Genomic DNA, 14,064 nt, shown 5'->3' on the forward strand with positions numbered 1-14,064 from the left:
ATTTGTGGAATGTCCAGGGTGGGAGAAAGAACTCTTGTTGGCCTGAGACAAGTGTGAATGTTGTAATTGGCCACCTTGATTAGCATTGAGTAGCCTGGCAGCTTCAAAACCTGGCTGTTTTCTGCCTGGGGGAATGTTTTTGTTGGGAGGTGTTAAGAGAGAGCTGAGAAGCTCTGGCCCTTGAGCGCTTTAACTGGAGTTCAGCTGTGACCAGCAGTGCAGTGGAATTCAAAGAGGCACAAATGGAGGGCAAAAGGGAGAAATATGCCAAGAGGAAGGCGCGTCAAGCCAACCCTGACTGGGACCGCCTTCCACCTGGAAACTGATGTTCTCACTGTGGAAGAACATGTGGGTAAAAAATAGGACTCCACAGTCACCTACGTAGCCACCACCAAGACACTATACTTGGATGGCCATCATATTCGGTCAGCAAGGGATCGCCTAAGGAAGTAAGTAAAGTAACTGGCCCTGATTGGTTCTTTTTTTGGAATTCCCCTGTCTCCTGAGCACGTGGACAATTTCAACAGAAAGGAAGAAACAATGAAAATGAACAAAATCTGGCTTCCAGTATTTAAAAACTCTAAAATCAGAACCGTAAATAAAGAACAACACTCAGAAAGCAGGGGAATTCCAGACAAAAAACAATCAGGGCCAGTTAACACTTCCCAACAAAGGATTCCCCCAGGTAGGAAGCAGTCAGGCTTTGAAGCTGCCAGGCTAATCAAGCTGGCCAAGTGAAACATTCACACTCGCCTCAACTCAGTTCTTTCTGTTTTCTCCTGCTTTCTTCTTATTTTCCTTTCTCATGATGATGTGTTACATCGAGGTGTTTTCCACTTTAAATTAGCAAGAAGTTTTCAGCTAGGCACAAGTTGTTGTGATGGTACTTTGTGTTTTGGTGTCCATTGAAGACTTCTATTGCATTTTCCATTGCACAAATAGTTTAGCAACCAATGCACCAAGCTTCTGATGACCACCTTTGCCCCCAACTTCTACAAACACCACATAGTACTTACAAAGAGCACCTTGTACATGAAGTGAGTAGGCTAACCAGGGGAATCGGCTGAATCATGTAGGTTGAAATCTTAGATGCCTCTTCTTATCCACAGGAAATACATATACAGTAGAGTCTCACTTATCCAACACTCGCTTATCCAACGTTCTGGATTATCCAACACATTTTTGTGGTCAATGTTTTCAATAAATCATGATATTTTGGTGCTAAATTCATAAATACAGAAATTACTATGTAGCATTACTGCGTATTGAACTACTTTTTCTGCCAAATTTGTTGTATAACATGATGTTTTGGTGCTTAATTTGTAAAATCATAACCTAATTTGATGTTTAATAGGCTTCTTCTTAATCTCTCCTTATTATCCAACATATTTGCTTATCCAACATTCTGCCGGCCCGTTTATGTTGGATAAGTGAGACTCTACTGTACTGGCAATGGACTCAGTGGATTATGCACTAATTGAGCTTTCACTTGGTCATCAGAAACAGTCTTGCTCATAGGTCTAAAAATGGCACAGCTTCTTGGCTTTGCTCTTGTTCCACGGTTTTTCCCCCTTCTTGGAAGGGAAGTTCACTCCTGCAACAGTTATTATCATGGGGAAATGGTGTCTCCACTGAAACTTTATCACAAATCCTTGTTTTCGCAACAAGCCACAATCCACTTTTCACAGAGATGGAAACTGAGGTGAAATCTCCTGAACTAGGGCACACGTAGCAAAAGAAACACCACAGAGCTGTTAATCCTTCTCTATGCTATCCAAAGCTTTATATAATGGTTTGAGGATTAGCTAGGACTCTTGAGAGCAGGGTTAAAATCACAACTTACAACCTTGTCACATGACCACCGGAATTGCGCGCATCGTTGGGGGGCATGGGGAACTCGGCACTCTACACTCTGCATTGCCCAGCTCCTGAATTAAGTGATCCCATGTGGGAAGGTGTTGACCACACAGCTTCCTGTCATTTCTTCCTATAGCAACATGGGAAGCCTCCCATGTTGCCACGGTAGCAGCATGCTCCGCCCTACATCACCCATTGAATCCTGCTTAGCCGGCGGGCCCCATGATGACCTAGGGCTAAATTGGCATAAAAGGTAAAGGTTTCCCCTGACGTTAATTGGCATATTTCACCGAAATTAGCCCTTTGTGATGAGGTTGATAGCCGTGGAAACTTAGTGGGTGACCTTGGACAAGTTGCAGTTCTCAGCCCCAGAGAACACATCTTGCCAAGAAAACACTATGATATGTTAATCTAAGGGTCAAGATGAGTCGTAACGTATTTGAAGGCACATATCACAACAACCTTAGGAAGGCTTGCAGGAGCAGTTCCTGTTGGGGGCATAGTTCTTCTGGAAAGTATTAACCATTGGTAAATTGTGGCAGAATGTCATTTGAAAGTGATGGACCCTGGCTGGGTAGGCTTGTAAGGAAGCCCTGGTGGTGCACTGAATAAGTCTGATCTTTAGCATTTGCTTCACATTGGGATTTGAAAATGCCCTGAAGTTACTTGACTTCTATCCCCATTGGGACTTTAGGAGCCATGTTTGCATGGAGGAATGTTCTAGCTTCTTTTTTCCACTTCTTCTCTAAGCATCAAAGGAAGTCAGAACCATAGAGCACAACCAGCAGCATTTGGTTTCCCCGTCCAACAGTTCTTAATAGTGAAGAAATTCTTCCAAGTGTTTAGGTGGAATCTCTTTTCTTCTTTTGTTTTGTATTGTAGTCTAAAAAACAAAAGAAAACAAACTTGTTCCACCAACTACAGTGCATGACATACCTAGAGATATTTAAATAGTTCTCAGGTTACCTCTTAGTCTTTCATTATTTAAGCTCAACATCAGTTCCCTAAATCATTCCTCACAAGACGTAGCTCTTAGAGCTTAGATCATCTTGATTGTCCTTTGCCAGAGATGATCCATCTTTCCAAGATTCTTCTTGATCCGTGATGCCCAGAACTAGACACAGTGTTCTAGGTGAGGTCTGACCAAACCAGAATACAATGGCACTATTGCTTTCCTCAATCGGAACACAATACTCCTGCTGATACAGTCCAGAATTGCATAGGTTTCACACTGTTGACTCATGTGGAACTTGCGGTCTACTAAGACTCCTACATTTTTTCACATGCAGTACTTTCATGCCAGGTGTCATCCATCTTATATTTGGATTTTTCATTTTTCTTGACTAGGTGAAGAATTTTATATTTATTTGTATTGAAGTTAATTTTGTTCAATTCATTTTGTTTTGGTGGTAGTGATGGTAGAGGGATGGTCTTTCCCCCTTCTGTGGCTCCAAGCCAGCTCCCCCAGTACTTTGTTTTACCTGCAATACATTGTTTGCCAAATGGCAACATTCCCCCTATTGCTCCTTTGCCAGGTCCTTACTTTGTCTGCTTCCTAGCTACTTTTTGATGTACTTACTTGTATTTATGTGCTTATGGCAGTATTATGTGCTTTTTGTAAGCTGCCTCGAGTCCCTTCTGGGAGAAGGTGGCAGGATATAAATAAAGTTATTATTATTATTATTATTATTATTATTATTATTATTATTATTATTTTCCTTCCCTTTTTCCAACCCAGTTGCTAGCTGCCCCATCAGTGACATCCTTCAGCTGATTAACTAGGCTGTTCCTCTCTCATCCAAATGGTGCCCCATTTCCAGTTTCTTTGGTAGCTTTATGCCCAACTGGAATCCAAGCCTGGCTGATGGTCATATTGGAAGTAGTGATACCCAACTACTCTCCTGTAGAAATAATTTTCTTTTCTTAGTCTCTTTCCCATTGGGAAGATCAGCTTTCTCTCTCCTTTTGCTACAAATGTGCTTCTCTTTCTTTTTCCAGGTTGAGCCCAAGGTTCTATTGACATCATGCCTCTAGATGGAGATGGAGATGGAGATAAAAGGAGGATCTTTATTTCAGCCACTGTAGCAAACTATTTTGGGCTTTCGTCATATACAAGCCTTGCCCCTCTGTCTTCAAGTCCTGAACTGGGCAACTTCTTGGATGATGGCAATGAGTTTCTTTTATGTGTGCAGCACTCACAGGATCAGATTCTTGTCTCCAACAAGGTACCATCTTATTTTCAAGCTGTGTAACAGACTAGACCTTTCTGAATATATTTAAAGCACTGTACAGAATCATTGGGATTAATGTTTTAAAAAAGTAAACCACAAAAATGGAACAATTTCATCTCTAGTATAAAATGTATGATCTGCAAAATGCCACTGGTTTTACTCTTTTAATTCAAGGTAATTATTACGTGATTCTTAAATATAAAAGTGTTTCTTTCCATATCATAATAGATTAAGCTTGTTGTGTATAATTTGGAAGCTGACAAGCATATCTGGAAGAGAAATCACAATGGAGGAATATTGCGGCTGTCTTAGTAGAATTAGGAAAAAATCCGTTTTTGAAATCCTTTGGAGTTTCTTCTAGCAAGAACAATATTGGACTAAATTGCTTAAATTGATTCCAATTATATCTCCTGTTTTATTATCTTTCATCTTTCTTTGCTCAGCTTTTCCAATCCTAATATCCTTATCAAGACATTTTTCCTTGTGACAACTTTAACTACTTGGTTTATATGGAGTGTTTTGCCATTTTATATTATTTTAGTTCTTACCTTTAAGTGTTATTTTAAAAAGTGATATTTCTCTATGATTTTTCTGATAATGACATAGTAATGATGAGATTTTGTCTCATCTAGTAGCAGACTTGCTTTCTTCCTCTTCCTGTTGTATCATGTTGGAAATGAACACCTGGGAAACATTGGCAGTTTAGTCTTGGTACATTGCCTCCTGTAGTTTTGTTAATTTATAAAGATTTTCATCTTGTTAATAAGCTGTTTTACAGTTAAAGTCAGCATTTGTGTTTTTTTCATCATACAGGTTGAAGCTGGTAATTCAGAAGATAAGATGTTGGTATTCTTCAAGCTACGGCCAGATATTATCACAGAGGATAACCTTCATAGCAATATCCTTGTATCATCTATGTTAGATTCTCCTGTCAATATGCTTTATCAAGCATTGCGGCAGGTATTTGCACCAGTGCTGTTGAAGGTGAGAATGCATGCTTTCTCAGTACATTTGTGAGATTTTCCCCAAACCCATAACAACTGAATTATCTTATTTCACTATTTCTTGTGAAATAAGTAAGGATGGAGCTTTTTGAACACTTGTATATGTGCAGCTGTTTGTTCTTCAAGTTCTAGCTTTAGTTTATATGTGATATGTAGACATAAAATTATACTTTTTAGAAGATAGCACTCAGTTGCAATATGAGAGTCATAACTTTTGACATCTTGGTTACAGGATGAGAAATGGAGCAAAGATTTTGATCCCAAACTCCAGAATCTTTTACGGGAGTTGGAGGCTGGCTTAGGTTCTGTTTTGAGGAGGACTGATACTTCTTACACAGGCAACAAATACAAGGAAGATGATGTTCAAGGTATTTAAATCCTACTATTTAGACAAAAATTGTAATATACAGCAATCTGTAATTCTGGGCATCGTTGGTAAGTATGTTTGCTTCATTTCAACAGAACTTACTTTGAAATGAGTCTTAACTATATCTGCTGAAGGGGGCTACAGTACAGAAAATTGTATACCACAGTGTTTAATGTCCCTAGACTTTTTATTGTTTTCTTGCAAAAGATTATCATAGTCCTTGCCTCCCATGCTAACTAACTGCTGCTGTCAGCATTGCACACACTATATCTGTCTTTTAAAAAATGACAGCAGTTGAACCCCTAAAGCTCAGATCTGTCTTTAAAAGCGTAAGCTGTATAGGCAGCTCTTGTTCCCAGGGAGTGAGGTCTAGTCCTACCATGCATGCATCTGGTTTGAGCAACTCTGGCCACACAGGTACTTTTTATGACTGTTAAATACAGTTTGGGAGTGCCTAGAGATATTCAGTTTTTTTCCCATTTTTGTGGGGGTCCTGCACCTTATGCTCAGCAAAAGTCGAGGGCGAACTGCATTAGCTTATTGGAAATATATAGAAATAAATGTTGCTAGGAGTTCTTTGATCTATTTGATAATTATTTTAAACAAAATCAGAAAAGCCTGAATGACTTTAAAATGTATATTCTGGATTTTTTTACAGCAATACTTTCTCCCAATGATGAGTTTCAGTTTTGGACAGAGCGTGCTCATCGTGGAAGCAAGTCATCTAGCAAGGAGAGAGCCTTGCATTTTAAAGATTTATTTGAAGCCATCACATATGTGTGTAGTATCTTAATTGGTTCATTTGTTTTTTCTATTAAAACATTAGGCTTATTATGCAGGAAATATTCTTTTGTGCCTTCTGGTTGATCCTAGCTTGTGGTAACTATCAGGGTTTTCTTGCTAAAGAGGAGATTTTCCATCACTCTTTCTCTGAGCATAACAGAGTGTACTTTGCAAGGTTTGGATTTCAATAACTGAGGAGGAAGTTTCCCTCTAGTTTCCCAGGGTTTTAGTTGGGCATTTACCCATTATATTACACTGGCTTTCACCAGAAAAAAAACGTATTACATGATATAAAAAAGGGAACATGCTGTTTTGCTGTTTATATTTTTATGCCTCACTATTGAATCTAATGGTTCCATTGTGTTTGTTGAAAGAGCTTATGTTCAGTGTAAACTAAATACAGTAGGCCCTCTGGATCCGCAGTCTCCACTGATCATGGATTGTCATGCCCACCATTATTAAATGTGGGCTACAATCTAGTAGTCATTAGACAGGGGCCCAAAATTGGTCTTATCTGTTTGATTTGTGTTTCTGATTCCTACCATCTATTTGGATGGTAAGGGACAGGAAGGCCTCTCCTGAAACAAAAATCAACTCAATACGAAAGGCAGGCGGGAGTGGATGCCGTCTTCAAGCCTGCTTTTCGGATTGATGTAGTCCCACTTTGGGCCTATGGGTGCAGCCTTTGGGTCTACGCACCCGGGCCTCATAGGGCCTGCAGCCGAGTGCGTGTAAGGAGCATTCGGCTGCAGAAACTACCTTACCAAGTGGCTTTCAAGACAGAGGAATGAACATGATAGATTAGCCAAAAGTAGTGTGTATGTGCTGCTGTTTTGCAACATCTGCTCTAAGGGCCCTTCCAGACAGGCTCTATATCCCAGGATCTGATCCCAGGTTTTCTGTTTATCCCAGATTATCTGGCAATGTGGGCTCATATAAAGCAGAAAACCTGGGATCAAATGCTGGGATATAGGACCTGTCTGGAAGGGCCCTTGATGACTTTAACTCCTCAGGTACCAGTAATTGCTACTGGTTTTGTAATGTAAACTACTTGGAAAAATTAATTAAAGAAACGAGTAAGAATTATTTGAACTAAAATAGATCTGGAAAAGCAAACACTGATATTTTCATAAATCGTTACAGAGTTTTAGTAGTGAAGGCATAATACATTGTTGTTATTTCAGAAAATGTTGCTGTTTTTCAACCACATACCTTTTCTCCAGGGGATTCCAACTACATGTAAATAATCAGTAATTATTGCAAAGAATAAATAATTAAATGACAAAGTCCCAAAGGATTTGCATTTAAGTGTCAAAATTGCACAGGGATATTCATGAGTAATTTATTTAATTATTAAAGCATTCAATACATGTAGAAAAATATTTTAAAACTTTGATTTTTTTTTACTTTCAGGATTATTGCAATTTGGACAGTCTGTCTTTATTTGAGGTAGTGGATTTAGTGGAGACGACACGGGATACTGTTGATGATGTATGGAGACAAACGGATCATGAACCTTTTCCACAGCAGCGCATGCAAAATCTTTTAGATGTCATAGGTAAAGCTGTGGGCATCAACATTATTCTGGCATAAATAAATGGTTAGAGTTTAACTTCTTGTTTATTGAATGTGTCTGAAATGAACCTTCATCATTTAATCTTTTATCTTAGTGCTTTAGTACTTTACCAGATTTTTTTAAAAAGGGAAGTTATATCATTTAGTATATAATGTTATCTTTATCTCCAATGCCAATCAATAGGGGATCTGGTTGGAACATGAATAGATACTGTGGCAAGAATGGGCAGCTGTGGCAAGTTGACAAGCCATTTTTTGTGCTCTAGGGCCCCTTGGCTGCATCAATTGTCAGAAGAAGAAGAAAAACTCCAAGATCAAATGTGATCAGAAGTCCACTTTTTATTTTAGAAAAAAAATGAATAGTTTTTAATTTCAAGTAGGGAACAGTGTTCTTGAAATCCATTTAAAAGGTGAATTGCATCTCCTGGAAGCTCCTAAGAAGAAGAATCCCCTCTCCTTTTGGGATTAGAACAAAGGGCAAATGGGAAGCTGTGAGTGCTTCAAAACTCAAGTAGTTACTTAGAGATCACATGTGGCCTCAAGATCTTGCTTTGCCTGTCCTTGCACTATGGAGAAGGGAGCCAAATTTGCTCAGTGGAAGCTATTCAGTATCTGACAGGATTGTTGGGCAAAGCAAACCTTATTTGGTGTTCTTTGGAGTTCCCTGAAATTTGATAAAGAAGTGTTTTTCTTTCCTAAACTGATATACCTTCAGAAGTTTTAGTAATACCTAGACGGAAATTGTCATTGTAGTTTCAACCCAATCATTGTGGTTCCAGCGCTATCTGAGGGCTAATTTTTCCTATATGAAGACAGTTGCCCATGAACTGTTTGGCAGTCTAATAGGATATTTTCCTCCTGTTCTTGTCAAATCAAAAGAACTAAGACATAATTCTAGCGTTCAGCAACGGTTCATGGCTGCATTCCCACTATCTTTTGTACTATATTGCTATGCTCATAGTGCATATTGACTCTTTATCTCCTGTATTGTACCTTTTAATAATAGAAGGATTCCTCTGTTTAAAATATAGTTGAAAACACCAACAAGGATATCTCTCTCTTTAAACAATGCTGCACCTTCTGTAGACCTTCTGTTGGAAGTACTCCTGCCAGAATAAATACCTTTCTTGCATGTTTTAAAGATGGCATTGCATTAGCAATCACTATTGATAGTTCCCTGAAGCAAAAAGGGGTCAATATCTCTTGGTATGAGTCTAGCAAGAGCTTAGTGCTAAGGAACACGTGACTTCTTTAAATTTTCTTGATGAAAAGTCTACATTTAGCAATATGTGTTAATGTAGGAAACATCTTTTAGATATTCCATTGCTAGTGGCAGAATACTATGTAAGGGTCTTGGAACTAGCTATGCTGAATCTTTGAATCAATGCTGTTACATTTTATGTGATTTTTGGTATATATTGACAGTTCAGACATGTTTTTTTTCTGAATCTAATTATTAAATCTGTTTACTTAATACTGTTGATTAACAGACAAGGTCTGAAGCAAAAGGAGAACTATTTTTTCCAATCAGAAAAAAGTATCACATTTTGTAAAGCACTGTTAATTTGCTCAATGTGTGTGTGGTTTCAGCTGGATCTCTTGGAAGGTTTGTCCAGAAGAAGCTGGGGACTTTTAATCTTTGGGAGGATTCTTTTCACATTGTGAAAGAAAACCTGAAAGCTGGCATCACAATTTGTGAACAGTGGATAGCAGCCTGTGAGCATCTTACAGGGCAGCTATGGCAGCGTTACACTCCACATTTGTGGCAAGCTGAAAAATACATCCCTGAAGCTCTAGACAAGCTTGGTAAACGCCTTGAAGAGGTATGACTTTACTTCATTTTGTTCTTTATAGACTGGAAAGAAAGGGAATGATAGCGTAAGCTTTTCAAAGTAATTTTTGAATGATTTGGTGACAGAGCTTTTTTTGCAATTACAAGATCAGTCTGAAGCTAAATGAGCTCAGCTGCAAAGAAAGAACTATACTTCAATGGTTAAACTGAGCAGGGTGGAGATGTAAATGTGACCATTATGAATATTTGGAAAAAGCAGCCACAAGGGACATAATTCAGACTGGAGCATGGATTTGGGAGTGGAATCTTAAACCCTTTCTAATCATTTTGAGTTTAAAAAACAAAACAGTAGTACATCCTTCCCTCAGCTGTTGTTTGTACCATTAAAGAAAATTTATCAAGAAAATAAATTGCTGGAAAGACCTAGAACAGTCTTTTTCTTTGTGCAATTTAGTGCAGTATATCTGAAATGAGATCCTGTTGTCTTACCTAGTGTAGCCAAGGAGAGCTACTTTTAGGCCCCTTCTACACTGCCATATAAAATCCAGATTGTCTGCTTTCAACTAGATTATATGGCAGTGTAGACTCATATAATTCAGTTCAAAGCAGGTAATGTGGATTATCTGCTTTGATAATCTGGATTATATGGCAGTATAGAACGGGCTTTAGTCAAAGTGGAAAATACTGAATTAAATGGATTGATTCAGTATAAAAAGCCTCATATGTTCACAGGTGAACCAACTAAATCACATTGGCTAGAATCAAATACTTTGCGAATGAGCTATAGGTCAATGATACACCATACACTGCACTTGAAAGGTATTATTCCCCTCTCCCCATATTCCAAACAGCAAATCTTGAATTTGCCATTGTGTACTGTATAAGGATACTATTTTACTACATAACATCCATGGATGTTGATATCGTATGGATGCCCATGGATCCAAACCCTGGTGGTTTCCAAAGGGCCCAGTGTAATACTACTTGGATGTACAATATTACTTAAACTTCTATTGCCTGAACATCTGTCATATCATTGAGCAGGTAGTTCCTGTACTTATGAGGACTGAAATTATTCTGTGCATCATTGTTATGGCAGCCAACATTCTGTGGATTAGCTTTTGATATTTATGTCCTTGGATGCCAGATACAGAATTGACCTCTAGGGCAGTTCTTGAAGTCTTCTTTCAATAATAATACTTTATTTGTAACTCGCCCTATCTGCCTTATAGTATCAAAGCAAACTGTTTTGAGAATGTCCACTCACCTTTTTGTCATGAAGTGACAAGACTGTGGTTTTGCATAGGCTTCAATATTATAACTGTAGAAATTAACAAATTCACATTTTATTGTAGTGAAACTAGATTAGTATAATTTTCATTAAATCTTATTTTTTTGTTGATTTTTAAAATTATCTTTTTAATGGAATGGTTTCGAAAGCTCTTATCTGTGGCTTTCTATCCTAGTATTTGGCAAACTACTATTGAGGATGGGTTCCTAACTTCAGTTAACCTATTCTCTTTTTTTGTCTTTAGGTGCTATCTATTAGAACACTTCATGAGAAACTGACCTATTTTTTGCCAACTGGTGAACAGCAGGCTCTGCACCTTGCCCAGGTGTTTGAGCCTTTTGCTGGTTTGAATCCTGTGCATTATAATCCCTATACAGAGGTATAACATATACAAATACATGCTTTCTTTCTTGCATTTGATAGAATTTTGATGGAAATGAACCAAATTAATATATATCATTTGTCTGTAGCCATTGTGGAAAGCAGCTGTGCGTCAGTATGAACGAATCATTGCTCCAGCTGAACAAAAAATAGCAAGCAAAATGAAAACATTTATTTCAGAAATTCAAGATAGCCCACAACAGGTAAACTTAAAAAAAACAGTGGCATTAGTTAACAATTATAATCACAACTCCTGTTATTAATATGTATGTCGAGATTCTACCTTGAATCTTTGTTAGGTGTTCCATAGGAGAAGCATAAGTACACCTTCAGCTACTGGGTTGGGTTCAACATTCTTTGTCTTATCCAAGAGAGAAAATACTGTGAAACCTTTGTCCTTGTCTTGTCTTTTCCAGTACATGAGCAATGGCATTATCCTGAGGGAGGGAATAAAGAAACATTGGATCTCTCTAATCCAGCTCATGCTGTTGCTGATGAATAAAATAATCCAAGTGGCATTACTAGTGACCTGAAAGATCAATCCCAGTCTTTATCCTTAACTTAGGAAAAGGGGAGAATATGAAGCCGAGAAATAATATTTAAGTAGGCTATCATCTCACAGAAAGGTAGACTGCTCATTGTTGTGGGAGCTTTTTTATTAGATTGTGCAACTGTTAGCTCTGTTTTGTAGATGGAAAAATTTGCAAAAAGCTATTTCCCAACTCGTTTTGGAATATAAGCCTTTAGGGAAATTATTTTTCCTGCCACCACTGCATGCTTTCAAGATGAATCTGAGAAGGAAATTAATATGGCTAATTGAACAACTCCCTTTATGGTTATGTTACTATTTACTGATTTTTAGCTGCTTCAAATGTTGCAGTTGATCATTACCATGATTTTTGTTTAGTTCTAATGTGTTATTCTCTGTTAATTGCTTTGAGGTCTCTGTTGTCCCAAAATATAAACAGGAAAAAGAAATAAAACCCTTGCTGCTTTGATAACGTATTTTGCTAAAGCTGTAGCTCTAGCTTTGATACCACGTATAAAAGTGCACTTTATTTTGTTAAGTTAACCAAGCATTTCAATTACAGACATAATAGTTTTGAACACTAGTCTCATTTGCTGGTGTTATTTGTTTTGTTTTGTTTAGTAGCCTTTTTTATATATTTGTAGCTACTTCAGGCATTTCAGAAATACAAGGAGTTAGTAAGACGTCCAAGCATTAGCAAAGAATTGCTTTTAGAAAGAGAAACATTACTGGCAAAACTTCAAGATTCGATCAAAGGTAGGTATATATGACATTTTTCTAAGATAATTATAGTTACTTTGGCCCCATTTACACTATGAGTGTAGACTTGTATAATGTAGTTCAGTGTGGTTAAACTGCATTATATGAGTCTACACTGACCATACAATGCAGTTTGAAACTGCATTATAAGGCTGTGTAGATTAAAATATGCAAGAGTTGACTCATAAACGAGTCATTGGGACTATAGTACCTTCATTCTTATCAAAACATTTTTTCTCTAAACAGAGTGGCAGCAAGCGAGAGCTTAGTCTGTCCAGGGAGACCCTAAAAGAAGCACTAACTCTTTGTGTTCTTTCTGCTGTGGCATGGCTCCTGGCCCTTTTGAATGTTAGGGTGAGAAAACCGTGGCAGCAATGGCTCTTTGGTGCTTTTTCTCAAAGGAATGCCAAGAGAGTAGAGGAGCCTGCTGCTTCTTTTACATTCTTCCAGGACATACTATGCTCCTACCTTTTGCTATTGTATTTAGAGAAAGAGATGGTTAATTTTTCATAACACTTAATACTGTAGCTCAACTTAAATCAAAGAAGAAACCATTCTCTTCTCAGAGATTGGCAAAAGCACTTTTCCTGAATTCCTGGGTGGGAAAATGATGGTGGTGACGGAGACCAGAGGTGGCCCTTAGGCAGTTCTGGCACTTTCTCCTCTCTGTGGGATGACTCTATTGTCTCCTTTAGAGTCTCTTTAATCTAAATACACCTGGAGCTAAAGAATATTTGAATAATGCTAGAAATTGAAATATTCCCCCAGAAATATCCTTGTATATAAGTCAAACTAATGTGCCAAGAGAATGTTTTGGGTCCAAAATTATCAATTTTCATATTCCCCATGGATAAATAGAGTTAGAATTTAGAGCAGCATGGGCATACTTTGGCCCTCCATGTGTTTTGGACTTTAACTTCCACAATTCCTAACAGCCGGCCCGTGCCTGGCCTAGAGGGTGCCAAAGTCTGTTTTTCATTCAAACAAAATTCTGTAGAACACATTCTACTGCAGAATATGTCAAATGCTACCACATATGTACTGTGATAGATATTGAAATAAAATGTCAGTGTTTTCTAGAGCTGTTTGATGTATTCCTTAATGTTTTGCTTAATACTCTTCTGCAGATTATCAAACAGACTTTGAGACACGATGTCATGGTACTCCGGGTGATGCATCAGGGCCACTTTCTGGCAAAAATCTTTCTGAAGTGGTAAACAATATTGTTTGGGTGCGACAGCTACAATTGAAGGTGCCATTTTGAATACATAATCTGATCCATGTTTTATGATAATTAACTGGTAAAAGCAAGAACATACTGTATAATTAAAGAGATGATTAACTTTTCAGGCTGTCATGAGTTATCCCTTAAGGTTGTTGTCCGTGACTGAAATTCTTCACTCCAGTAAAATGCTTCAAATGGATTTCTTTAAAGTTAAGGTGTGCAGTTAATGAGAAAAGACTGCACCATGGCTTTCCAAGGGTTATGTTAAAC

At 37.9% G+C, this 14,064-nt stretch overlaps 1 protein-coding gene across 3 annotated transcripts in view; it reads left to right on the plus strand.

Moving 5' to 3' along the window:
• The window catches only part of dync2h1 (dynein cytoplasmic 2 heavy chain 1), a 205,090-nt gene that overhangs the window by 833 nt on the left and 190,193 nt on the right, over positions 1–14,064 (plus strand). For all 3 annotated transcript variants that reach the window (XR_010004055.1, XM_003219289.4, XM_062974574.1), the window contains exons 2-11: positions 3,856–4,082; positions 4,902–5,072; positions 5,325–5,460; positions 6,118–6,236; positions 7,656–7,800; positions 9,408–9,640; positions 11,145–11,279; positions 11,371–11,484; positions 12,455–12,566; positions 13,697–13,821. Coding sequence is in view for 2 of the 3 variants with exons in the window: in XM_003219289.4 (XP_003219337.2) it covers positions 3,882–4,082; positions 4,902–5,072; positions 5,325–5,460; positions 6,118–6,236; positions 7,656–7,800; positions 9,408–9,640; positions 11,145–11,279; positions 11,371–11,484; positions 12,455–12,566; positions 13,697–13,821 (1,491 nt within the window). In the remaining variant the exon portion in view is untranslated. The remainder of the gene's footprint in view (positions 1–3,855; positions 4,083–4,901; positions 5,073–5,324; positions 5,461–6,117; positions 6,237–7,655; positions 7,801–9,407; positions 9,641–11,144; positions 11,280–11,370; positions 11,485–12,454; positions 12,567–13,696; positions 13,822–14,064) is intronic.

The sequence above is a fragment of the Anolis carolinensis genome, chromosome 3 (assembly GCF_035594765.1).
Source record: "Anolis carolinensis isolate JA03-04 chromosome 3, rAnoCar3.1.pri, whole genome shotgun sequence".
In the NCBI taxonomy this organism is placed as follows: Eukaryota; Metazoa; Chordata; class Lepidosauria; order Squamata; family Dactyloidae; genus Anolis; species Anolis carolinensis.